Here is a 26,834-nt window from a genome sequence, read left to right as displayed (position 1 = left end):
ATTTCTCGTTCGTTCCCAGTTATCAATCGAAAGAATTCGCTAACCAGGCGGAAGAAATATGTACCGCCATGAGTTCTCGGCGCAGCCACCGATAAGTCAAGGCCAAGCTTATGAATCGTGAAAATCTGACAGATTGTCGTCACCGTTTCCACAAACGACGGGAACTGCTCCCTTGACGACCCCATTAAACCAACGAAAACGATGGCTGGTGACGCCTACGCAGTGTTGTACGAGCTGTATATCTCATCCTACTCGCGGCGATAACTCATTTTAACAGTCTCTGCCTATGTTTTCTTCATAGCCACCGATCGAATCATCGTCGATCGTTAAACACACCGGGGAAAACTATCTATCGTCTGGCGATAAATAGTTCGCAAGCGATCCGTTCGGATTCCGAATCTTAACCGATTTTTATAGTCAAGGAAGAGAGCCCTTACGATCTAGGAATGTTATTGTTGGACGAGTCGTCGTAGTCGTCGGTCCGTTCCTCCTCTTGTATATCGGGCGGCGGAGCAGCGATCGGAAACGCGTTGCCAAGGCTCGACGAGGACGATCTTCGTGCTCCTCCTCGTCGCCGCATCGCGAAATTCCGCTCCCTCGAGGGAAACCGCGGGGTTTTCTTCTTCATCTCGATCAATTCCTTCACGGACAGCCCGTCGTCCCAGACCATTTTCTCGGGAACACTCGCGTCAACACGAGGACGTAAACGACCGATGGAAAGTGGAAATTTTCCACGAATCTACAGGGTCCGATTCCCGTGGAGACTTAGACGGCTTATCGAAGACAGCAGGCACGTCGTTCCGTGTCGAGATAAGAAAAACAGTTCAGTCGAGAAATGACCGGAAGTCACGAGGTGGTCCGGCCTTTCGCTGCGACAGCACTGGAAAACGAAACGCGACCGAATAGAGACAGCTGTCCCCCCACGAACCGACGGCGACGTGTGTGTCTCGCTGGATTCCGCGGCCAGGCAAATCGAATTAATTTAATGCGGTTATGGAATCCACCGCCGGTTTCTGTGCGTCCTGCTGTCTCGTTCGGTCTCTTTCGCCGACTGCGTGACGATCGTTCACCGTGAAACGAAGGGTAACTCTCCAGAAATTGCGCGCGACTACGATTCCGTCTAATGATTTCCTGTCGTTCTGAAATCTAACGAGTCTTCCCCGTAAATACATCCGCGAGTACAGAAGAACAGAGAAATCGTTCTGGACGATTTATTGCCGATACCAGTACACCAGTCGACGACGAATCAGAATCATTCGAGTACGAATTCTCGGCACACTCGACCGGTGATTTAATATACGCGATCGGTGGAGCCACGTATGTGCGTGTTTCGACCACCGATCTTTTTCCGAACATACTGGAAACCACCGATCTCCCGTTGAACCGCGTACCACGTCGATCCACGCACGAGTTTCGACTGGCTGGCTGGCCGGTCGTCCTCGTCCGTGCGGCATGTCGCGTTCCGCTCGAGAACAGAAGCCACCACGGCGACCTTTGCTCGGTGGTTTCCATTACGGACACCCGCCGTTGTTCTGGATCGTATTATACACGCGCGTCCTATACCTCCGCCTCCGTGTGTTCAAAGGTAAAAAAGTCTGTTCACGCGTTGCCGCCGGCTGGTGAACGGATGAAGACCGGTCGCGCGTGAAGACGGGGACTCTGCTGTCTCATCGTTGCGTATAATCCACGTCTGGAGAACGACGTACAATATACACGAGGGAAACGTTATATGAGTAACGCTGACGAATATACTCGACGTTCGAACACAGTTAATCCAGAGATATATTATAATATATTCGGCCCGTAACACGGTGTACTCTCGTCACGCGAACCACTGGCTCGCGGGGATCATTTAGCCGGGCATCGGGCTCCGTTATGCGTTCGAAGGCCTCTAATCGGAGCTCGAACGCGAACTGAAACGACACCGAGTGCCTCTCATTGGCCGATTAATGGGACAACCTGGTTACTCGACGCTGGAGTCGGACTTTGACTCCCCCGGCTGCGTCTGGCAGCTGCAATCGCGAGCGAGCCTCTAATCGTTCTTCTCCCCTCTCCCCTCCCATTGTAAATTGAATCCGTGGTTCGAAGATCTTATCGTACGTTTATTACGGTCATTGATCCCGATCAGAATGCGGACGCCCTTTTGACGCGCGTGGTATTACTTGCAACGATCACGCCGTGCAGTGAAGATTAATTAACGGGAACGATTGTTTACGTGATTCACTTCGAAAGCACTTCGAAACCGCGGCGGGACACTCGTTTATAGATCACGGCGGCGTACTCGCGGGAGCACCGATCACGACTGAGGCTACACAGGCGGTGTACCCGTCGATAAGGATTATCGCAAATGAATAACCTCGTTATCTACAGCCTTGGAGCGGTGCGATCGTTCCTTGAACACTGACACCGTTAAAAGGACGCTTAATCATGAATTTACATACAATAGAGGTGGCTCGAAAGCGCTTTATCATTCGCGCTTATTCCTCGAGGCTTATGTTTACGTATTTATTTGAACTTCTTATGTAATTCCACCTTATCTCGAAGCCTCTGTTAAGCTGATCGTTGACGTTTGATCTTGAGTCGTTGCCTGTCGCGTTGGATAAAAAAAGAGAAAGGGGGATCGGAACAAAAGCGACGAGACACGGTACTTGCGATCGATGCAACCCCTTTGACAGGGAACGAAAGAATGCTAAGTCTTTAATTGGACAGTCACGTTTCGTGGCCAAGTAGCGGGAGAAGCAATACCCTGACGGGTTTCTCAGACGTGGAGAATCCTTACTGTTGGACTTCTAATCGAGTTACCTCAGGGCTTAGCTAGCAGGGCCGCCGCGAGAATTTTCGAGGATCGTCGAGGAGACGGCGCGACGCAGGGTCGAAGAAAATCGAGCACACGGTAAAACGATCTTCGGTTGGAAACGAGGCGAACCCGGGGAGTGAGTGGATACACGCTCGAACGTCGACGTATCCTGTCGCAATTGCCCGGGACGTGTTTATTTGTTGTAACCGCGAGGAAACTTACTCCATTACGAAGATGGCCGGTTGCCAGCGGATTTACAAGTCGTGAACGTGACACAACGCAAACACGCCACCCCGATCGGCTCAACGAACCTTCGAGCATTCGAGCAGAACCGTGATTCCATTCCGCTGTTAACCGAATTTTCCTCGTGGACAAATTGAATTTATCCATTGGATCGAAAGGACAACGTTAGAAAACCGAGACCAAACCGAATACATACGTGGATGACACTATGTACTCCAAAATAAAAAAAATGACAAAAAATTCTGCGTGGAAGGTGGACTCGTGAAAAATTACGATCACTCACCGTGTCCCACGATAATAATAAGAATCCTCGTTCCGAAAGATGCGAGCCGGGTACCTCGAACTTTCCCACTTGGCGCTCATCGTTTCTGACCCCCGAGTACAGTCGTACGGCGCGACGACGATTCTCGCACGTGCTCGCCACGTGGAAACGTGACACGTATCGCGAACGATCGTTGTCGGACTGCGACGAGCAAGCGAGTGAGTTGTACGTCGGACGAAACTCGAGAAACGAAGCGAACCGCGCGTACTCCTAGGCCAGTTAACGAGGCCTCGCTAAATCGCGGACAAGCTTCTTTCCGTCGCGACGACGTCGACAGCAAAGTCGAGGAAGAGGTCGGCTCTTCACGCGTGAAATGAAAAAAGAAAAAAAAAATATCAAATTCGCCAGGCCCGACGTGGTTAGGCGCCTCGTCTCGGCCGCGCGAATGACTTTATCGCAGGCTTATTTATCTCGATAGCGCGAGCAACCGGTCGATCATACTCTAAATTTAGCCGAGCGCTCGCGAGAACGATCGGTAGAGCGACAGAGACGATTATTTATATACGTATCGCACAAACGCGCACGTACGCATATCCCTCCTCCTCTCTTTGGAGTGACGGCTCGAATGTACGCACCATTGTCGTGGTAGTCGTCCACGAACCATTCAATATTTCAATGTTTCTCTCACGTACTGACTCGGCGATAATGGATCTCCTCAAGAATTCGATCGTTCGCCGAGAAAACTTTCACTCGAATTGTAAATGTCGCCAATATGTCCTATCGCGATATCCAGATTATCTAGGTACAGACTCCTTTTGATTATTGTCTTGAACTTGGGTCCACGCCAGGACAATAATCTTATAGGAGGAAATGCTTCAGACCCTCGTAAATTCGTTTTTTACGCCTCCCCACGCCAGTGGTGGGGATAATGCCTGGACAATAATCGTGTAGAAGAAGCCAGACGATATTTCTGAAGTTCTTAAACTTAGCGTCCAACAACGGGAACCCTTTTAAATACTCCCAAGCAGGCGATGAAGCAGACAGATTTCGAACTTCAGCAACGTCACAAAGTCACTGTCCAATTGTAAAGTCATTGTAATTTGCAAATAAAAGTATAGAAAAGCCTAATTCCGAGTTAATTCGACGAAACCAACTGAGAACGAAATCGTCGGACAGCTTTTTTTTTCTGTGCTCGCGCTGTCTATGATCAATACCAGCTGATCGGACGCTGACGCTCGATTTCGAGCAACGCGGGTGATCATTTTATCGGTCGGTCGGCGCCGAGAATAATGCCGGCCGTTCATCGTGCGAGCAGAACGGCACTTTTGTGAAAACCAAACGGGTACACTGTACGAGAAGAGGCTTCGGAACAACTTTATTCGAATAACATAACAATGACTCACACATTCGTTCACAGAGTTCTGAAACAACAATGAAATGTAGAAACTTTTATGCAATTTCAATTCACATATTGTGCGTATCATTACTTCTTATCATTCTTTCGTAATAAATTTTTTTTTTCAATTCTTGATGTAAAATTAAGTGAATGATTGAATGGCAAGTGTCTATTCGTTCAAGAAGATGTATTATTTCATGGTAAAAATTGGAATCTCCACGTTTAATCCGCATGAAATGGCAAAGTACAGTTTTTTTTTACCTTTTATTCGTTATTCCTGACTCTTCAGCTACATATTGAATTTGCCATTATCCACTTCGGAACGTTTCTATACGCGTGCAAGTAGTTCTCGATCGTATCCGGAACCGCCCCCGTACCAAGAGTAGCCGGATTAAAACGGGGGATGTTTCGAAGCACGTAACTTTAAACAAACGTGGCAGCAGTGAACGTCGATAAAAGGTGGGCGGTATTTCGTTATTCGAAACGTCAGCTCGCGTCACCGGCGTCGAACTCGATAACGATGCCGCATTCGGAGAAATGTCGCACCGTGTCCGCCCGCGGGTGGGAAACAATCGGTACCCGCGGCGAAAGTCTCGCAATCGGCATGTATAAAATATCATCGACGAGTGAATGAACCGCCCACGGGACAGCGCGACCGGAGAGTCTTTCAATTTCTTTAATGAGACTAATTTATCAGATCCGCCGATGTAGTTACCCCGCACGCCGACGTGTTGCACAAGAATCAGCGAAGTTATTGAAAAGTCTCGCCACGAACGGGATTCATAGACGCGCGTATCAATCGAACGCAATATAATCGATTTTCGAATGGAATTTCGTTTTTCATTCCGATCGAATGACGAGGCCGTCGACTTTCGATTAACACTTTGGCAACAACGTGGTCTGCCACGATGGCGAACCAAGGATAACGCGATCGAACGTCGCGTCGATGGCGAGATGGAGTTCGATGGACTCTCGACCAGACAGAAAAATCGCGTACGCGAAAAGGGAGCTCGAGCGGAAAACCCATGTAAACCGAGGAGGACGTGCTTTCACCCGGGAATTCTGATCCCCTCGCGTGCTTTCCTCGCCCACGCACTGCATTCCCATACGACGGCTGGACGACGACGACGACGCGGCGTGATTACGCGTCTACATACATATATACATACGTATGTATGTACATGTATATACCGGTCGGCCACGGAACGCCTCAGCAACGCATGTCGCCGCGATATCTGCTCGGCCCGCGAGTAATACCAAAGCGATCGAGACCCCCGATATGATCCTGGTGCGCGAGTAAACGCTCTTTACTCGGCGACGATAACATCAGCGTTTATTGTGCAACGTTGTCGCGCGTGGCTAGCCGCTAATGGAGAAACGACGCTTCCGACCGTATTACAATTCCACGCTCCTTCCAACTTCCTCGATGATAACGACCAAAGTCTTAATCATCGTCCAAGATACCCACAAACGATCGATTCGTGGAAATTCCTAACTGTGCCTCGTGTTTGGTAAAAATACGTAAGTAACTAATTCGTGAGAAATTGACACGCGTTAATGGGTATAACCAGGCCGAACCACGTTTTTTAATCGATCTTCCTGATTCACTGGTTCGTTTCAAACGAACGGAGATGGTCCGCTGAATTACCGAAGTGATTTAACCATCATCGAGGGATTCATTGCCGTTTTACGGTGGATAAATTTCCGGATACTTTACAATCGGTCAAGTTAAATAAATAGCCTGGCACGCCGCGGCTGGCGAGCCGACGTACCACGGGATATTAAATATAGAGCTTTGACACACATAGAATGTCGCGTAATAATTTCACGCGCGGAAGCCTCGAGACTGCCCTCCCGTGTTTTCCCTGTCGTAAATAAATGTTCGTGGAGATGGCGCGTGGAAAATGCATTTTTTTAAATCAACAAGAGCTGTTTCGCGTGCCAAATTCTCGGCCCGTCACGAAGATTTAACGTTCCGTTTGATGTTCGATTCCGCGCGTAATCGGGCATTTCGGTTGATGTTATAACTCGGGAAGATCGCTAGCTCGCCGTTCTAAAACGATATACTAGACACGTTTCCCTGGACGAGGACGGGGGGGGGGGGCAGATCCTTGAAAAAGGTCTCTCGTGTCGCGGTTTGTTTGCGGAACGACTTATATCCGCTCCGCTAAGTGATTCGGTCCCAGCTCGTGCGAATGCCGCGATAGGGCGTGCGCGCGATATTTACCAGAAATGTCACCGGTTACCCTTCTCCTTGAAAGTCTCGAATTACACGTGCCCGCGGACCGTTTCGCGACGAACCGTAATCCTGGTAGGCGGCTATACAGGTCTCCCGGAAATGAGGAGTTCCTTGGATGATTTGAAACAACTTTTTCCTTAGCGAAAATGTTAACCGAGGCTTTGTTAACGAGATATTAACGAAAAACCCCCGACCAATCAGAGCGCGAGTCTTACGTTAGCGTTAGCTACTAACGGCCGGCAGACACGCCCTCTGATTGGTCGGGGTTTTTCGTTAATATTTTGTTAACAAGGCCTCGGGTAACATTGGAAAAACTTGTTTCAAATCATCCAAGGAACCCCTCAGTTCCGGGGGTCGAAGATATTTTAGGACACCCTGTATACTGCCTGTGGGAATCGCATGAAAACACACCAGTGTCGCACGGAGTTTCATGGTACGTACACCACTGTTGGTAACCTCCTCTCGGTTTCCTCCTCCATCTTCACCGTCCACGGTACAAGACATATAAATCAATTCGCGCGTTAAAGTCACCGTTATTATTGTCCTCGTATTGTCGCCACTCGACCGGTCATCTTCACACGCTCGGGAATCAAGACGTCCCCCGCGACATTTATCCTGAACCCGATGACAATGACCCGTTGTTCGACCGTACGACGCCTGGTCTGACGCGTACGCGGTTAATCTCCTTGAAGAAAGCTGATCGTAAATTTAATCAACTTACGTACGCTGCGACAAGGACGACTCAATAAAAACGTTTTATCGCATGTCCGGAAAACTCGGCCGTATCATGCCCGCAGCTGCATCCCTTGGAGTTTCAAGCGATGATGTCAGTCACGAACGACAGCACATGGGCTCGAGGCCGTGAGCGATCAGTTTTCGACCTGGAAGAGATTTTCAGCGGTGCCCGCGGGCTATATGTACACCTATACTCCAGCGCAACCGACAAAAGGCGTTGCTCTTTTCAAGTCGATTGGACGACACGGACCGACGGCGGCAGCGTCCGTGACTAAGAAAGTCAAAGTATAAAGGTGATCTCACTGCTGCCCGCGCGTGGGTGACCGACATCTCGGACCCACACGCTGCGTTCGTGCACCTGTGCTTGCCTCGTCGCTTCTAATAATCACCTGACGATTATCGACTGAGAATCGCTGTCGACAACGACAACCAGTGCGGTGTAAAAGAGAAACACGATCGAAATCGTCGTGAAACGATCAATTTTCACGTAGATTCTCGTATCGTAAAAAAAAACCAGCGTTTCCTCGCGAAATACATTCATCGAGAGGAATGCTTCTGGCTCGATCATCGGCTGACGCGAGATCGACTTTTAAACTGTACATCTCCAGCCGGCACTCTCGACGTGTCTCGTGGATCTTGCGGCGATCAAAGAGAAAAAAAAACCTGACGAACGCTCGAAAGACGCGCGCGGATCTTCAAAGAGACCCAGTCGACCCGCGTAAACCAAACATTTATTCGTTCGGCTCGAAATCAGCTCGAATAACCGTCGATAACATTTTCATGAAATTCGATCGCTCACCCGGTGAATAATCAATCGAACGAAAACGGCAAGTCAACGGTGGAACACGACTATCCGAAGATCGTGAAAGAAATTCCTCGGAAGCGGAGTGTCGCAACGTTCATCAAGGACTCCGATACGGTGGCACATGGGTGCTTAACCGTGTGTTTCGACGAAAAGTCCACGGTCAGCGCCGAAAATAGGCTTTTATCGTGCTCTCGGACGCAGGGACGGTTCGAGGTGGAGGGGCCTCGTTGGCGGTAGTAAATCAGCGTTTAGTGCGTTTAAAAACGAGACCGATTGGTGGTCCCCTGATTTAAAATAGAAGTAATCATCTCAGCGGGGTGGGATAGACAGTCTTAAATCGCGCGAAACGTAAAGAAACGAACAACTCGGGTGACTTTCTGCGTTTCGTCATTCGATATTCCGCCATGCAAATCGAGAGGCCCGCCGCGGTCGCGCCAATTCCAACGGCGCTCGACCGGCTAAGTAACCGCGACGCGAATCGAGCCACACACCGGTTCGTAACGACGAATTCTCCCGTTTGGAAATGTTCGCTGAAACCACGGTAAGCGAACGGTTCTTCGGTGGTCCGTCTGTGTGTCGTAAGAATACTAGAGAAGTTTGTCGAGGAATTTAATCGTCCACCGTGTTTTCCGCTGAAAATAGCTAGACCTGCATACCTAGACAACGTGTGTAGACCAGTGGGGGGAGGATTGTGTGCGTTCACATACCACTAAATATCGTGCCACAGAGAGATAGAGATACGCGTTTAAGATCTATACGGAATAAAGTATCGTAATGACGGCGCGTAACGTCGTTCCTCGGTTCCCAGTATGGAAGAAACACGGGGAATGGGATGTTAACGGTACGCGAGAGACCGAGTTAACGCGTATAATAACGCGCGTTAGTCGGGACGCTTGGTGCTGTGATACACGACCATAAAGAGAAATGGTAAGCGGAGGGAGATACCGTCTGGTTTTTCGTACAAACCAACCACCACGGTATGTATGTACATACGCTCTGTCCTGCTCCGAGAGATGCTATCTTTATGAATCACAGACACTTGACGAGCGTCGCGCGTGTATATCCGCGCTATTTACAACTGCCATAAGAATCGTCGCGATAACATAGGGAGCCGTTACGGGACTCGCATGCTGATGAGCGCGTATCGTGTCGTAATTCCGTGACCAATATGGTTAATTGCTCCGCGCCGGGTACAGACTTGCTGGAGATGGTACGAGCGCACTGGCGAATATCAAAACCGTCTTGTGTAAACTGGGAATTTCACCTTATGCGCCACCACTGAGAACGCACTACGAATCGAACGCGAATAACCGGAGAAAACGGAGCAACAGGTGCCCGTTTCGGTCCGAACGGAATCGATCCGAAACGGTTGGCCCGCGAAACTGGTCCACGATCAGAATTCTTGCTCCCAATGACAGCACCTTCCTTCCACGTTAATCATATTTTACCGATACACTTGGGTCTGTCGCGAAGACAGGTAAGAAATTTCTCTCCACTTCGAGCGGATTTGCTTCCTGAAATCGAACGAAGAAAACAATGTACATACGATGAATCAAACAGGTCGATCTATCGGAATTATCAGCACTGTGACGACGATCGTCGCACCACTTCTCCATAAAACACTTTTCTCGAGCGAGCCGCGCAACAGGTACACGCACCGATCCCAGATCCGGGCAGCTTCTGATCGTCCCACGCACTCACTCGCGGCCGGAAAGCTTGCGTAACCGCGAAGTCGCGGCGTCTAGCGACGACAACGACTACGTTGAAGGGTGAAGAGGAAGGGGGGAGATTTATCGAACGGCAAAAACGAGAACTCGTGCGCCGATGCTGTTCGCCACCGGGCGCTGTACTGGCCGCATATCCCCGAAGCACGTGCACAAGCGGCGTGTCCGAGCCGCGAGGAGGAGTCGCGCGATGCAAGCCAGCCAGCCGGCCGAGCTAGCTCGCTCGCTCGGCAATGACTCACGATGTTCTGGCCGCTCGCGAGGAGGATGCGGTGTACACACGCCGATCGGCGACGCGAACCCTGCGTGACTCGAGTTTCGAGCAATCGCTGGCTGGCTGGCTCGATCGGAGCTAGGTTTACTTCCCCTTTTCTTAGAAAATGAACCCAATTTCCTAGGATTACGAGAGGAAACGTTCTATAAGCAAGAGGATCCTATTAGGAGTGATCCATCTTCTCGAAAGCTGAGAATGTTGGATTATTACTAGACGAAGATAGTAGAAAGATTGCCAGATATGTCTATAGCGGGCCTGAAGAGTCGAGACCCTCCATAGTTCAGACAATGCTGTAAATAGTCCCTCGCGGACAGAAAAATTCCGTGAAGTCATTCGTTTCGAAAAGACGTTCTTCCCGAGCCGTGTTAATGAAGACAAGCTTTGAAATATATCAAAGAAACCTTTTATTTCAACAGCTATTTCCAATTAAGAAAGAAACAAAGTAAAATGTAGGTATATGTATCGTAACCGTACGGTTTCAGGTTACGAATACGAGGAAACGGCGGCCCCCGTTTCCCCGCGAGGCGTATATCGAATTAGGGCTCCGCGATTCAGGGCTAATGGTACACGCGTAATCCAATCGCAACTGGGAAAGCCGTTTGCGACCGTGGCATGCACACTCCGACGACGGCCATTTAAGAGGTCTCACGCGACCGCCTTCGGTAACAAGCGAACCCGTGCGTGCGTGTCTGGTTGTGTTTACTTCGGATCTCGCGACAAGCCGGGCGCAACGGAGAACTCGCGTAATACAAGGTGCTTAAGCGCGCTTTGAAGTGCGTTTACACGTTCGATGGGCTGAGAAAGGAAGAGAAGTATCGAGTCGAATAAGGAGACCGTGGATTTTTACGCGAACCGACGAGAGGGACATCGTTCAATTCCCGTGACGACTCGACTTGGACAGAATAGCCTTGATCTTCGTTAAGAGTCTCGAATTCGCGATTGCAAATTAACGCGATCCATCCATCGCACCGAAGGCTACGCTCACGCTCGGTCGACTGTAGACCGTGTCGAGGTTGAATTGTGCTAGGCCTGAATCGTTTTAAACCTAGATCGTGCTGGATCTAGGGTATTCACGGCCTATAGCCGGGCCTAGTCTCGCGTAGCCTAGACCTAGCCTGGCTTCTAGCTCGGAGAACACCGTGGCCTGTTCCTACACCGGTGACGTCATCGATGTTTGGCAAATAACAAAGCCACAAGTACAGCCACGTGGGGTCGTTGAAAACGCGATACGCTCGTAAAGTTTGCTCTAGCCGACATAATTTAACGGTAAAACTGGCCGGCTTATCGGCACTAAATTGCACCCGCGAATTAAGGTCGCTGCGAACGGAGCCGCAGGTTCCTCCAGATCGAGGGGGGCTTTACCGGTGTATGTACTTCCGGCGGTGTTTGGCAACTGATAAATCTATAAATACAAGACACGTGCTACCAACTCGGTTCGCGTAGATGGATCCGACCGACGGCTGTCTTCGATAAACAGCTGCCCGCCGCGCTAGATTATCCCGGGGCACTTCTGCGCCAGTAAATCATTCGGGCCCGTGCGTACATTTCACATCGAGCGGCGAGCGTGTAAATCAATAAAAGTTTATTAGAAAGACCCTGCCACAGCGGGCAACGCAACCAGGGGACGAGTTTTCACGCGTTCGAACGACAATCGAAAATACATGTCACGACACCAGGACTCTCTTTCTCTCTCGTCGAAGCGCGCCCCGTTCCGCTTTTATTGCGTAAATTATCGACCTCCGTGGACGTAGGCGCTGCACCTCGGTAAACGGAGGCGCGGTCGAGGCGCGTAAACTTCGATGGAAATGAATTTCAAACGACACGAGAACACAGCTACGTCCCTGCCATGGTCGAAGGTCTCGCGACCTCCTGCAACGTTGTCCCTCCGATATTCGTGATCTCAATGGGGCACGGTTTTAATCCTGTGATACCTATTTCCGTGTGCTTGTCGACTCCTCCTCGCGGAAGAAGACTCGAATGGAATAGGTATACATACATCGAGGGGAATGTAGGCCGAATATGCACGGATGAAAACGGAATCGCGCCATCGCATCGTCCGGTACACAAACCTATTTCGTAACCACTTTCCTACTGAATGGAGATCGGTGAAAGACGCTTCAGCGAGAAATGGCGATCGAGAGGCTACGAGATTAATTATTTAAATTTACCTGCAGACCGAGTGAACCACGGACAACCCGACCGTCGGTCGCTCGCACATGTCAACGGTTTATTTTTGAATGCGAGCTATGCCACCCCCGCCACTACGCCTCCGGAATAATTGTAACAGCGCCCCCGTAACAGAGTCTGGGCCCTGTTTTTACAATTCGAACGAGCCTGATGCGTGACACCACGGGATAGAAGAAAAAAACAACGCCCACGCTGACAGTCGACGGAGAAAAATAACATTCGCTGGTCTAACCGGTACGGTTTCGTTTCAGAGATACATTTCAGAGAAATTTTCGCGAGATCCAACGAAATGCTTCTGACAAAATTGATAAGAAACCGAATTCTCGTGAATTCCCATTTAGCTTCGCCGTCTTTAAATGGCTCGCGGGGCACTTCCCACGCGGGAGCGGATAAAATTGAATTCGAAAGCCCAGATATAGACGCACACAGAGATCGTGGCAGCGGGCGACATTACGCGCGAGCGAACCCAGGTTGCTCCTCCAGTCGTTTTAGTCGCGTTCGGGTGGCTTCGAATGGCTTTAGCTTCGCATAACTGTGAATCCATCTCTTCCGACGCTATAAATGCAGCAGCCGCGACGCGACGTCCCACCTTTCTCCTCGAGGCTCTCCGACGATGCTGGAACGGGCAACAGCAGCGAACGACTGGTCCCTCCCCCGCTAGATCTCGGGGCCAATTAATTCGTTATTACCGCATTGCTGGCCCGTAAGTCACGGAGGGTAATTACCAACCGGTAATTTCACCGCTGCTCAGTTACGCTTCGGATAATGGATATACCGTGCCGTGGCCTCTCTCGGTTAACAGTTCCAGCACGATCCAACGATTCGGGGTCTCGCCGATCGAGACACCGATTCCTTACCCGGCCTCTCGCTTTCTTTGTCTCTCGCGGCCTCGATCTTCGATAGCGGATCTGCGCTCGGCGATCTTGATACTTCAATAAAGTTTGCACGACGGAAAACTATGGCGCCGATGGAAAGTGACCGGATAAAAAGTAAATCAAATTATCAACTCTTGTGCAAGTATTTACCCGACGGCCTCCTTTCTATTTTCTTTTTTATACAGGTCAGACTTGCTCGACTGTTAAACGGAGGCCTGAAAATTACGCGTCTCCCCGTCACCGTAGCTAATGGACAAGGATAATGACTGAGAACCAGCAACCCGATATCTTGATTAGAAAGACAGCAACGATCGATCTATATGTACTGCATTAAACGGTCTACAGCTAATTGAGAAGCGGGTCTGGGATTCATCGATCAATCGAGTGGATCCGTGGACAAGCGTCAACAAACGTGGGAAACCGCAGACGACAACGACGCCAAAACGCGTTATCGTCACGAGAGTGCACCACAAGAACGAGCAATGTAATCTTCGGTACGGAAGCGCGCGAAACGAACTCGTTGGCAGCGTCGTTTGAGAACAAAAAAAAAAACTAATAAAAATCTCTCGGTCTTCGAACGATCCTGATTTGACGAACTTAATCACCGAGCCGTCCAACCGGCTCGAGATGAGATCGATGATCTCTTCTGCAGATACCGAGCGAGGCATCCGGGACGCTGGCGCCGCCAGTAGCTATATACCTACAATGGTAGGCAAACCGTCCTCCGAAGAGGAGCCATCGAACTTTATTCTCCGTGTTCTCTATTTTCTCCTATTTCGCTTATTCGCGCGCAGCTCAGAACCGATACGAAATAATAAAGCCTTACCTCCACGTATGCGGCGAGAATCCTGTACACGTTTCCCCGCACTGCAAACACGGTTGGCCCTCCTCGACGTCCGTGATCAGGACACCCTGCGAACGAAGAAAAACCGCGTTTTAAATTTCTCATCGTCGAAACCCCGTAACGTGTTTCCCTAGGAACCCAGAATTTACACGACGGGGCGACGACTTTCGATAAAGACGATCGCGTACTCGCCGCGATCGCGAGTCATGTTAATTGCAAAACGGTGAAAGGTCTGGATCATCCTTTTACAAATGTCAGTCGCGAGCGAAACATCTTCGTCCGTCCCAACAAGGCACGGTCTTTATTCCTTCGAGTCGAATAAAGAAAAAAAAGAAAAAAAAAAAAAAATAGTATACCGAGGAAAAGCGAATCCATCCTTTCGCGCGCTCGTAATTACGTGCGAAGCGGGACAAGGTCGAACCACGACGTTCAGTCTCTTGCCTTGTATAATTGGGAAAAGTTTTTAATTGCTCGCCCCGTAGGCAACGCGCTCCGTTCACGACGTTTGACGATCGCATCGCGGCGACCACGCCGTTCTATTCGCCGTCGATTCTTCGCTTTCGAAACGAAAGAAATCGTAACGTCCCGCGGCCGCCTTCACGATCGGCAGCGCGCCTTTCAGGGGATCGATTCGTGATTATATTTCGACGACTCGCGAGACGATGGTAAACGCGTCGTCGAGGACGTTTACGAAACGGGAGATAAAAGGAAGCAGCAGCATCGAGGATGGAAAGCTCGAGGCGCGTTGGATGCGTTCAAGAACCTTCCGGTCGGCATATATGGTCGGTCCGCCCACGTGGAACGGCACGGTGGCAGCGGCATCGCCAAATATCGAGTAGACGAGGTAGGTACACACGCGATGGAAAATATGTAAGCCGATCCCTGTGTATATGCGTGTGTATGTGTGTCTCTAGCTGTCTATATATAGTAATCTTGAATAATGATCTCCGAGGAGCGAACAGGCTCCCCCCGTTGTCTAATTAACATATTTTTCGTCCTGACTCACGGAGTGAAAGGACCGGGTGGTACCCCCGTTTCTTTTTTTTTCTCTCTCTCTCTCTTTCTCACTCTGTCTTGTCTTTCTTCCTCCGACACGGCCGACTGGAAATCACCTGGAAACCACCGCGCTGAGTGTCTTTCTCGCGTGAAATAAACCTCGGCCGGACCTCTCCTTCGGCGAGCAGGCGCATTTTAATTTCGATTTAAATCGCTCTCCGGTTTGTTGTTTTCCCCGTTCGCGGGACAAGAATACGCGTGACGTGGTTGCATCGCTCACGATCGAAGGCAGACGATTACGTCATTACCCGACCGGGAGAAGAGAGAAAGAGAAAGAAAAAAAACATATGATAAAGCTGGCAACTATCAAAATAACATTCCACGATGCTACCGTTGATGTATTCGTCGAGTGTATAATACCGCGAGGGATTATTTCGTTTCCAAGTCGATTTGCAACGCGTCGCGACACAACAAAGACGTTCTCCACTACCAATGGATGTAGACACGATCGTCGATCATCGGAACAACAACGGACAAAGGCTTTTTTTTTATATCGGACCGGCGAACACCGACGGTGGAAAAGATGTGGATCCGCGGGCGCTGCGTGCGTGTCCTACACACACGTCGGCGCGACCATTCCATTTGTGGGCGGTTCGCTGACATTTCCATGATGCATTGCCCAATAGATGATGGAATTACGTAAGGACATTGGAAGCTTGCGTCGAGAACCGTCGCCGCCGTCGATGACAGACTGTTAACCCTTCGTACACCAGGGCCAGAAGGATAATTTCCATCGGACTCGGGAAAGAAAACAGACGGTGGTGTAATAATTCTCTGTTCGAGCGAATATTCCCCGCAGACAGAGCCAACGTGGCTGTTGCTCTGTATTCTCGTAACGGCAGGAGAACGTCGCACGGGAAAGTTAACGTTCGCGCAGTATCTAGTATAGTTTGGAAAAAAAATAAAAAGAAATAAAAGTACTTGGGTCGGTCCAAGTAACGGCCATTTCAATTAAAGGATTAGTAAGCGTTGACAGTCCCCCGGCTACCGGATAGTTTACTTTCACCCCGGATCGATCAGCAGCCGGTGGCTTTCAGCTGACTCTCGATTATCATTTCGGTGCGCTACCAATCGGCCCCGGCGGAGTAGCGGTCCGTTAAATGTAAGTCGCGCGTAGCTGGTTGGCCAGCGTGCACAGAACAAGTTGTCGTCTCGCATGGGGTTGGTATTTGGAATGGAAAAAATTTTCACTCGTCCACCATGAAAATTTAATCAGAACTTTCTACATTTAACACGCTCGTACACGTGATCGGTGTCCGATAATATTCCATAAAGATAAAGGAGTAATTACGGTTCACGATTACTTTCACTTATTTCATACATGTTCGTTAAATTTCTTCATCGGTTCGAGACAAGTATGGCGCGCGCTCGCCGTATTGCAAGCCTGTATATCGCAACCCGCGGAAATTAGTGTATATATATATATACCCTATCCCGTTGTCTATACTTCTATCCGACGCGAAAAACGGAATCGCGATGTAATAACGTATAAAAGAACGCGGGCCACGAGAACGGAGACCGACGGGCGGCCTAACGATTCGATCGGCGGTCGAGCAAATCGCGTGAAACGCGCCAGTAGAAAAACGTTCACACCTTGAAACGATCCACCACCACCACCAACACACTCCGCGCACGTACTTGTTCCGTCCAATAGCGCAGGCACCCAGACTGGTCGCAGCAGCAGCAGCAGCAGCGAAAATCAGAAAAACAAAATTCCCTCGACCAGAACAACGAGCGCGCGTGGTAGCCCTTCGATTTGCCTCGGCGGCCTCTAGACCGTTACGAGAATCACCACGATCTCCTCATTCTCTATCTTTTTCTCTCGCTCATCTTCTCCATCGATTTATAAATATCGCTTCCCGTTTCTGAACCATAAACGACTGATCGAACGCGATTGACTCATGAAAATGCCATACCCCTTCGCGATAATTCCAGACTCTTCTCGACGGTGTGGGGTGAACGCCGCCTCTTGGCGACGTGAAACAGCCGTCAGCTCGCGACGATCTCTGCCGATGATGATGATGACCGTCCTCGTCCTCGTCCTCGTCCTCGTCCTCGGTGTCCTCTTCGTCACCCGCGTCGTAACGCCTTCGTCTACCGACTTGCAGCTCCTGGACAGGACGACGTCGACGTCTTCTCTCGATCGGCGTTTCTGGGTTCGTACGAATCCTGATGATCGTTGCGCCGTTTCTTTCCCGAGTCGACGAGTATCTGCTGTCCACTGGATCCTGAGATTGCTCCGTGTCCCCAAGGCTGTACGAGTTCGCGTTGCTCGAGTACTCGTTGCGTTGCTTCGCGGACTCAATCTCCTCGCCGAATCCTTCGCTCGAGTGATTCTTCTCTCGGTACTCGAGTCCCATCGTCTCCGGGGACGGATCTCTCTCGATCTCGGAATGGCCCTCGGGATTCGAACGGTGTTTACTATTTTCACGGAGGTATTTGACGGCGAAGACTCGGTTGCTCTCGTGCCAACACTTCGCATCGAAGTCCTCGCGGTCCTTCGAATCCTCCCTGTACAATTCGGATTCGTTACGTTTCGGCGGTGTCAACGGTCTGGAGTGTCTGTCGGACCGTCTGTCGAAGGAATCGTGGCTCTTGCTCCTCGGGGACACTCGCCTTTTCGCGGATGAATCGGTTTCCTTGAAGGAACTTTTCCTCTCTAGATCGTGATCGTTCGGGGGACTTGCTGGAGTCTCGTCCTCGTGAGTGTGATAGGAGACTGTCCCGAACTCGACGTATCGTCCATTTGGAGAGGGTTTTCTCCTTGAGTCGTCGAGGCTTCGGTAGGATCCTTTGCTCGGTTCGTTGTCTTGATTTTTGTAAGTGGTTCTACGATCCGTGTCGCCATCGTCGTCGTGATTCTTGTAAGAAATTCCACCGAACTCGACGGTTTTCTCCTTGAAGGAGTTCTTTCGACCGACATCGTTGGAATGATGCCTGAAATTAACTCTGCCCACCTCGGGATCCTGGTCCTTGTACGAATGAATCCTGGTCGATTCGCCGTCCGGTTTCTTGAACGTGATTCTACTGACCCCGGCGGTATGTCCTTTAAACGAATTCTTTCTTTCCTCGTCGTCGTCGCGATTCTTCGACGAGATTCTCCCGTAATCCGAGTTCTGCTCTTTGAAGGAGTTCTTTTTCCCCGCTTCGTATCCTGGTTCTTTGAAGGAACTTTTCCTAGATACGTGTTCCGTGTCCTTTCCGAAGTACTTCTTCTCGGTGTCTGGACTCTTGAACGAATTATTTCTGTAGAGATCATTTTCCTGATTCTTGAAAGACGTCTTCCTGTTTAGGCTGGATTCCCTGCTCTTCTTCGCGTCGTCGGACTTGAAGGAACTTTTCCTGGTCACCCGACGATCGTGATCTTTAAAGGATTCCTTCCTCCCTAGATCCGCGTCCGCGTCCTTCAACGGAACCCGCTTCGGTGAGTCCAGATCTCTTCTGGGCTCGAGAAGCGTTCTTTCGTACCTCTGTATTCGCACGTCGAAATTCTCGGGGTTTCCCTCGTAAGCGTAACTCTTCCTTTTCGGGCTGTCCTTCCTGCGAGGAGGATCATCCTCCACTTCCCTGGATCGCCTGTGACTTTTATCCGAGCCGTACGTGTCGTTCTTCGGTCGGAAACTGTCGTTTCGCCTCGAATCCTCGTTCTTATCCAAGATCGAGTCGTTGAATTTTTCGTCCCTACGATCGACAGACCGATTCCGGCCGTTCTCTTCGTGTTCGTTTCTGTCGAGATCTCGAATCTTGGATTTCTCTGTCCTCCGCTCGTCTTCTCTGTCGTCCTTTTGAATCCTGGATCCTCTGTCGTTGACAGAATTCTCGTGATCTATTCGAGTATCGCCTCGGTTCGCGCTCTTCGACCTATACTCTTCTTTCTCCGGACTGAGAGATTCCCGATCTTTTCTCGACTTCAATTTTTCCTCCTCCCGCGACTTGAACCGTTCGATCATCGCTCTGATTCTACGATCGGGCGATCGTCCATCGACGGCCAGGTTTTCGATCTCTCTTAAAAGAAGATCCCTCTCGTCGATCTTCGGAGGATCGTCTTTACCCTGGTTGTTTCGCGATCGATGCAACTTCGACGAGACTTTCGTATCGGACCCGTCCCAGCTGTCCTTCTTTTTCGATTTTTGCGATTGTTCCTGATCGATGTAGCCCGTCTTCCCCCGATCGTCGCGCGACAACAACGCTGTCCCATGATCGTCGTAACGATCTTGCCTCCCAGCGTCATTCTTCGATCGTCCATTCGTTAACCGGGAGTCCTCGAATCGGTCGGGCTGCTTTCTCGAGCCGAGTCTCTCGTCCTGAACGATGTCCTTCATGTCCCAAGCGCCAAAGTGATCCCTGCTCTTTTTGTACAACACGTCTGCGTCGTCGTCAAAATGCTCCCTATTGTCGCGACCATTTCTCCTCACCTCGTCGTTCTGTTGCTGCCTCACCATACCGAAGTGATAACGATTCGTCCCGTTCTTGTACGATTTCATGGACAGATCCTCTCGATCGTCGTGAAGATGTTCCTTGGAGTACGAGGTTACTTTGGAACCGTCTTTGATCGACGATGATCCACGCAACCGAGACGACATTGTTGCCGTGCACACGATGTTTAATTACTCACTGTGCGTTAACTGTCCACCGGTGCCCGATACCGTCACGACGGAAACTTTTCAAGGTTCCGTTACGGTTCTCCGCGATTCCCCTGTTCGCGACACAACGACTTAATCACAGAAATCACAGTCCGATCACATATATCAACGGGACACAGTCGAGCGCGACTAGGATCGTGTTCAGTTTCAGCTGGCGAATCGATTCCCCAGCTCGAATCGATTCAACGACGAGTAGTGGTGACACATCGGACGGTCAAGGAACTCGACGAGTCTCTGTTCCTTCCAGCTCGAACACACGAACGGGAGAAACCACGCGCGAGTAGGTACTCGGTTTTACATCGATCCAATACGACTCGGAAGACAGTTCTCTTTTTCTTTCCGTTTTGGTTCGGGACACCCCGAAACTCGCGGCCGAGGAGTACGAGGATCCCTTTAGGTGGCTCCTTTTTCGCGAGAGACGACGACGACGACCAAGCAGCCGGCTTCTCGGCCGAACGAGCGGAGCAGACGACCCTGAAAGTCGTCTGTGGACTTTCACGAACGCGAGCACTTTGCCGGTCGGAGTCACCACGAGAGTGTGCACCGGAGGAGAGCGTGTTCCCTCCTCTCTCTCTCTTTCTCTCCCCTCGTCCTCCGGGCTCCCTTCCTCGCGCTCCTTCGTCCACCTCCCTGGGCCCCTTTCATCCTCTCCTTTGCACACTCTAGCCGCCACCACCGCCTCCTTCTTCTTCCTCGCTGTCCTCTGTCCTGCGGTCCTCCTCGAGGTGAGGCAGACCACTCGATTCTCCCGTTAATCCGGCTCCTCCGCATGTCCTCCTCCCTGATATAAACCGCGACCACGACGACCACGTGAGCTCGACCTCGCTCGAGTTCACCGGGATTCTGGGACTCCCGATGGATAAACCCTCCCTACTTACACGGAATCGAAATTCTCACCGTTTGTATCGTCCCTCTTCGACGGATAGGAACTGTGGGCGTGGTCGAAAACTCGTTACGGCGGATCCCCTGTTTTCTCTTAGGAGTGTCATCGTGTCGCCAGTTTCCTCCGTCGGATCGCAAACAAGAATAATCACTGGTACAGTCGGAAGCGGGAAATTACATCGAAATATGCTACAATGTAAAGCGCCTTGATGATCCCCTCGATGGACCGTTCGGATTCTTTAGTCTCCTGGAAATGACTGGTGTAATTACAGTGATTTCGTGCGGGACGATTGACTTTTCCAATAGGATCGTTTTCTATGCTCCGATCGCCACTCGTCGAAGTACCATCGATCGTTCGTTTTTGTCCCGCAGAAACCCTGGGACGATGAAAAAATCTTGGCAGAAAAGTCGGGGAACGTTGTCGCCGTTGACGACGACGAGCCCCTAACGACTCTGTTCGTGGCCTAATTAGACCCACAGCGGATCTTTAACGACTCGATGCCGGGGAAGAACCGGGAGATGGTATCTGGTTCGATCGTTGCTCGATACGAGCGTATCCAGAGGGACGACGTGAAAAATTGGTGACGATATCGGGACGGATAGAAGGTTACCGGTGGAGAATCCAAACACCTCACGAGGCTCCTTTTTTCTTCTTATCTCGTCGAGCTCTGATGGAATTCCTGAACACGGAGGCTCGAAATTCTTGATGAGATTGCGCAAAACGAAGGCACAACCGACTTGCGAAACTAGTTATGCACGTACACGTACAGAGCTTGACTCATCCGAGTCCCAGAAAAATGACGCGGATGATCGAACAGTCCAAGCAAAGAGAAAAGCCACGGAGACGAGAAGGATCCACATGGGAAAAAAGCGGATAAAAACAGTCAGACCTTACTCGGAAATCTCTGCCGAGGTGCTTCCTTCGGCTGACCCGAACCAGGGGAACGAACTTGCCCCGATGATTCACGGACGTAAAAAGGAACCAGAAGAAATCACGAAAGTCTCTGGCTTTTTTCCTCGTTCGTTTTATCCGGTTGGTCAGGCCCCGTGTCGATGAATCGTAAGGGTGCGAACGAAGTCTTCTATTTCTCTCTCGGGACACGAGAAAACTACGCTTTGTCCATTGAACTATATACTAACTGGAGAACGAACTCCTCTGCAACGAAATAGAGGCGACGTAGGTTCGAGGAATAAGGAAGATATACTGTGAACCTATCTTTCTTCTTCCTATTATCCTCTCTGTCTGTACCATTCTGTAATACATTTGTTGTATAGAAGAGGTATACAGAGTGGCACAAAAATGACAAAAATGTTGTCTGTTAATATCTCGTTAACAAAGCCTCGGATATCATTTTTGCTAAGGGAAAACTTGTTTCAAATCACCTCACGAATCTCCCATTTCCGGATCCGCCAACATTTTTGTGACACCCTGTAGACGCCAGGCCGAGATTTGTGTATGTGTGTGAGACTGAGATAGGTTCATCGCATATCTTCCCTCTTCCTCGACCCGTTTCCTACCTTACAATTCCCTCTCCAGTTAGTATATAACTCAAAGATTTTGTCGTCGCGACAGAATCGTCCGTGCGCATCTAATCGTTCCTGGGGGACAATCGCAAATCCCGCGGATTGCGTATGGAGTCGTCTTTATTGCAAATCGGAGGATAGTTCTCGCACAAACGACGCGTCCGTTCGTTTCCAAAGCGACGCGACGACTCGCAGAAGCGTTCGCGCGGCCCTGAAGTTGTTCCTCCGTGGTCCCTCGAGCGAGGAATACCTCGATGCTTGCTTAATGAGACAGGATAATTCCACTTAAACGGAGCAAGCCTCTCGTTAAGGCCCGAAGAGACAATGGGGCGGCCAGCGCGGTCCCGAGGGGTGAAATATTGCGCCGTATCCCGACCGTCGATTACCTAGTTTCCTATGGCACAATTTACAGCGGACGCGATTTATCGCGCGTGGGCGGCGGCTCGTCGTAAATCGGACACAGACGGATAATTTTCGACCGGGTTTCAGCGCTCCGCGCGCGCCGTTTTCAAAGGTGGTTTCCCCCACGTGTCGTATCTCTCGTTAATCGCCGCGCAACGTCCCCTAAGTGGGCTTTCACTGTTGCGCCACCACCAGCAACGGGTGAACAATTGCCCCGTGGCTTCGAGCGCGTTTCTTGTTTGCTGTATGAATTATGGCAATGACACGCCGTGATATCTTGATCGATCTCGAACGGAGCAACCGGCCGACGCGTTGCGTGCTCCGTTCTGGAATCCGGAAACCAATTCCACGCGTATCTGTACTTGAAAATTTATCCACCGTGCGTAGCTATGGAGACAGAGTCGACGGGGGACGGATGTGTTTCGTTAGGAAAACGTTCTTCGAAGCCCTTCGCGAGCGAACAAGAAGCAGATGGTGGAACAGAAGGCTGCACCCTGTTTCCTGTCCGGGTCAGAGACGACGCCTCGAGTCGAGCCGTGACTTCAGTGATTCCATTCCCTGAGCAAGAGCTGGAAGGGCGGTTGTAACGTCTTAGTTGTAAGCAGAGGAGACCCGCTTCCAAGTAGCCGTCGACCGTTTAACGGGTCCTCGGACGCCGTAAACGCACGCGCGTAATTAAGTTCCACTCGCCACTAATTGCCCGATGAATTTCTAACCGCGAGAGAACTCTGAATCGCGACGGCGAATAACAACGCGAAAGCGATACTGTCTTCGCGCGGAGCACGGAGTCTGGCCAAGGTAAAAAGTGGCTTCGATTCAGTCCCCGTTACCCAGCAGAAAACGCGTACAATCGATTTTCATCGGTCGTTGCGCAGCCGATAGACGTTAAGTGCTGGGACAATCTCCTCTAAGGAATTGAATACGAAACGATTGGATGTTAAGTTGGGAAAACGCGAACGTGAAACTCGCGAGTTTCGGTGTTCCGTACAATTGTTCGCGAGGAGTAAGGTAAAAGTGCGCGGCATTGAGAGTCCAGGTGAAAAGAGAGCAAGAGAAAGAGAGAGTGAGGAGAGGGGAAGCGTATCGCAGTTGGTTATGTAGGCTAAAGCCGGTGCGCGATCGATTTCACGAACGATCTTTCCGTACGCACAAACGAGAAATCAAGGCCGTCGCTTATTGCATCTTCCTCGACGGAAACGACTCTGCATACACGCACGCATACACGCTGTCTTTATCTCCTACTCCGTCCCACGTGATCCTTTTGAAAAAAAAAAAAAAGAAAAGAAGTCGGTCGCGAACATCGCGCGGCAGATTCACGGTGATCGATAATTAAATATCCTTGCCTTCGAGAGAGAACGGTTCAGGACCGTATGTATTTTTCCGAGAAGACGTTGAAAAACCATTAATGACAATGGTAAGTGGAATGCCAGACCGAAATTAATCTCCTGTCGACTCGACGTCGTCTCTATCGATGAGAATTTCGGGGAAAATTCGGACGTCTGTCCTCGAATGTCGTACATTCTTCAGAGAACCAGAGACGCGTCGGAGTTTTTGTAGAAGTCCGAGGTACAGCCCTGCGTGTGGGTTGCGACAAGGTCCTGTCAGAACGCCCCCGCTGTTTTACACGGAGAGCCTCTAACCACACGGTGAACGGGGCCCCCTTACACGCGTATCGACCTTTTTGCCCGAAATGGTGAGACCGAGGGTATCCATCGAATCGACGGTTTACTCTTCGATTATCTGTGTCACGGAGAGTCTCGTCTGCGCGCTCCCCCCGCGAGTAAAATAATCGAACGATCGAGAGGCTCTCTCACTCTCGAGACACCTCGTACAATATTATTGTTACGATAACGATTCTTTTATTCACGTGTGTATTACGATATTCGGAGGTGATCTTGCCCAAGAGAGGATAATTGTTTGTACAGTTCGCTCATCGTTTACGGTTAATCCGGCAAGAGGCACGGTCAACATTTGCTCGCAAACGTAACACAATCTGCACCCACATGCACATTTCTCGGATTCAAGGGCGATACCACGCCATTTAAAATCGTCGTTCACATATCCCCGTGATAATTAATGAGCAAATACCAGAGCAATCCGATAAAGAACGTGATTTCCAATTGACAGTCGAACGTTACTCGAAGAGGAGACGCTTGACTTGCGGCAGGCGATGAGCCAGGAAGAAAGGAAAGCCCTAATTGAATTTAATTTACCGTTAAACAGTCTGCGGCTCATGTCACAATTGTTGAGCGCCGGTTCGTAATAGAGCGGTGAATTATTCGGTCGAATGTTCCTCCGTTTCATCGGGGAACACGCTGGACCCCTGTGTACTATTAGGCTTGTGTTCGCCGAAACCTTTTCCAGAGACCTTCGTCAGAACCTCTGGAAAAGGTTTCGGTGACTCTCCACGCGAGTGCCCACTTGAAGCAAAGCGTTTTCTTTTGGGTGAACGCGCGTCGCAACGCTCTGGCTTCGTGGAAGAGACCTTCGTATTCTGGATAGATAGAGGAAAGATGATCAACGTGTTGTTTGCGAACTTTTTATTGGAATTTGTACCGTAAAGCTGCGCCTACGTGGACGTTGATTGATAAATACGTTCCAGGTCGGGGGAAGAAGCCAAGCACCGTTTAGAATCTAACCATCCAACCTGGATAACTTTTTGCCCGCGTTGCCGTTAGTTACTCGATCGAACGTTGAGCAAAAAAAACTGAATGATGTTATATCCAAGAGAACGATACGGCTGTTGACCGTTTTGTCATTGATACGAGGGAATTTTTCCGAGGGGGGAAAAACCGCAGATTCACCCTTCTTCAAACGAGAAGCGTGACACTCGTGTTCGCAAGTATATACGCGCCTCTAAATTAATCGATCCCCGTCGGCTTAATCCAACGGCGACATCGGTCGGTGATTGCGAGACCGCTTCGATAGACATCGACCGTATCCCAAGCCGGTCTTGCAGGGATCTGCAACGCTACCAATTCGAAATCTGACTCCACTTTCGATTAAAGTAACTTTTGCCAGCGGGAAATGTCTACCGTGTTTAATATCAAAAGTCGAAGAGTTTAGGAATATATACGAACGATTTCGATTGTTAATTGAAACATATCGAAGCGACAATCGAACGTTCTGCTTATTTGTACAAGAGATCGCGATTCGATCAAAATGATATGCTTATCAATCGATGAATACCCGAGACCAGTGATCATCTTACGTCATCCGTATCCCACGTTAGCCTTGCTCTCGAAAAGGAATCGCTGAAAGTGAATCCTAGTGCTACGAATTATCGAAATTCGATGACGACCTCAATCTCGCATAATGTGTACCTGAATTTAAATTACGATAACGTATGTGCCCGGGTATTGGATGCAGATGCCGAGCAAGGTTGGTCGTTTGGAGAAGTTACGGAACAAACACACCAGAAACGATATCGTCACGCCGCGACACACAGAGTTACCGACTGTCTCCCCCCCCGACCGTTTCCGATATAAACTATACATACCGTGTTCCGCGTGTCGCGAAGCCGTTATTTCTCGAATCAATCCGCCTTTAAGCGTGTCCTTTGCGGAGGTGGAGCGGGAAAAGTTGTCCCCATCGCATTGTTGCGCCCCGGGAAGACGAAAACTTCCGTCGACCAACCGTCGACCATCGTGGGAGAAGTGAACGTGAACCTCCTCGATTTCCGGAGTACATATATTCGTTCGCAACAATGATAATTCCTGGTGGAATCGACGAAAACAAACGGACGGCATTCAGCCGATATGATGTCACGCCCGCGGAAGTGTCGTCATTTCGCCGGTCAATTTAAAGCATAAATAACTCCTGTCTGGTCACGACGACCTTTATTTCGACTCTACGCTCGCGGCATGATAATTCGTTCCTCGAATTCGTTTGCACAGACATTAAGATAATTGGCGATGACGACGGCTCGGTAGGCGTCACAAACACA

The 26,834-nt window shown here is 50.1% G+C and overlaps 1 protein-coding gene across 2 annotated transcripts in view; it reads right to left on the bottom strand.

Annotated features, from left to right (window-relative positions):
- The window catches only part of LOC107194476 (four and a half LIM domains protein 2), a 76,713-nt gene that overhangs the window by 37,580 nt on the left and 12,299 nt on the right, over positions 1–26,834 (bottom strand). The window contains exons 1-2 of one of the 2 annotated variants that reach the window (XM_015584105.1): positions 17,354–20,020; positions 14,364–14,449 (exon numbers count right to left, since the gene is read on the bottom strand). In XM_015584105.1, coding sequence (XP_015439591.1) covers positions 14,364–14,449; positions 17,354–20,020 — 2,753 coding nt within the window. Of the gene's footprint in view, positions 1–14,363; positions 14,450–17,353; positions 20,021–26,834 lie in introns of those variants that run through there. The other variant, XM_015584108.1, reaches the window with a different exon arrangement.

This window comes from Dufourea novaeangliae, unplaced genomic scaffold, assembly GCF_001272555.1.
Source record: "Dufourea novaeangliae isolate 0120121106 unplaced genomic scaffold, ASM127255v1 scaffold47, whole genome shotgun sequence".
In the NCBI taxonomy this organism is placed as follows: domain Eukaryota; kingdom Metazoa; phylum Arthropoda; class Insecta; order Hymenoptera; family Halictidae; genus Dufourea; species Dufourea novaeangliae.
This window is presented reverse-complemented; position numbering and strand designations above follow the sequence as displayed.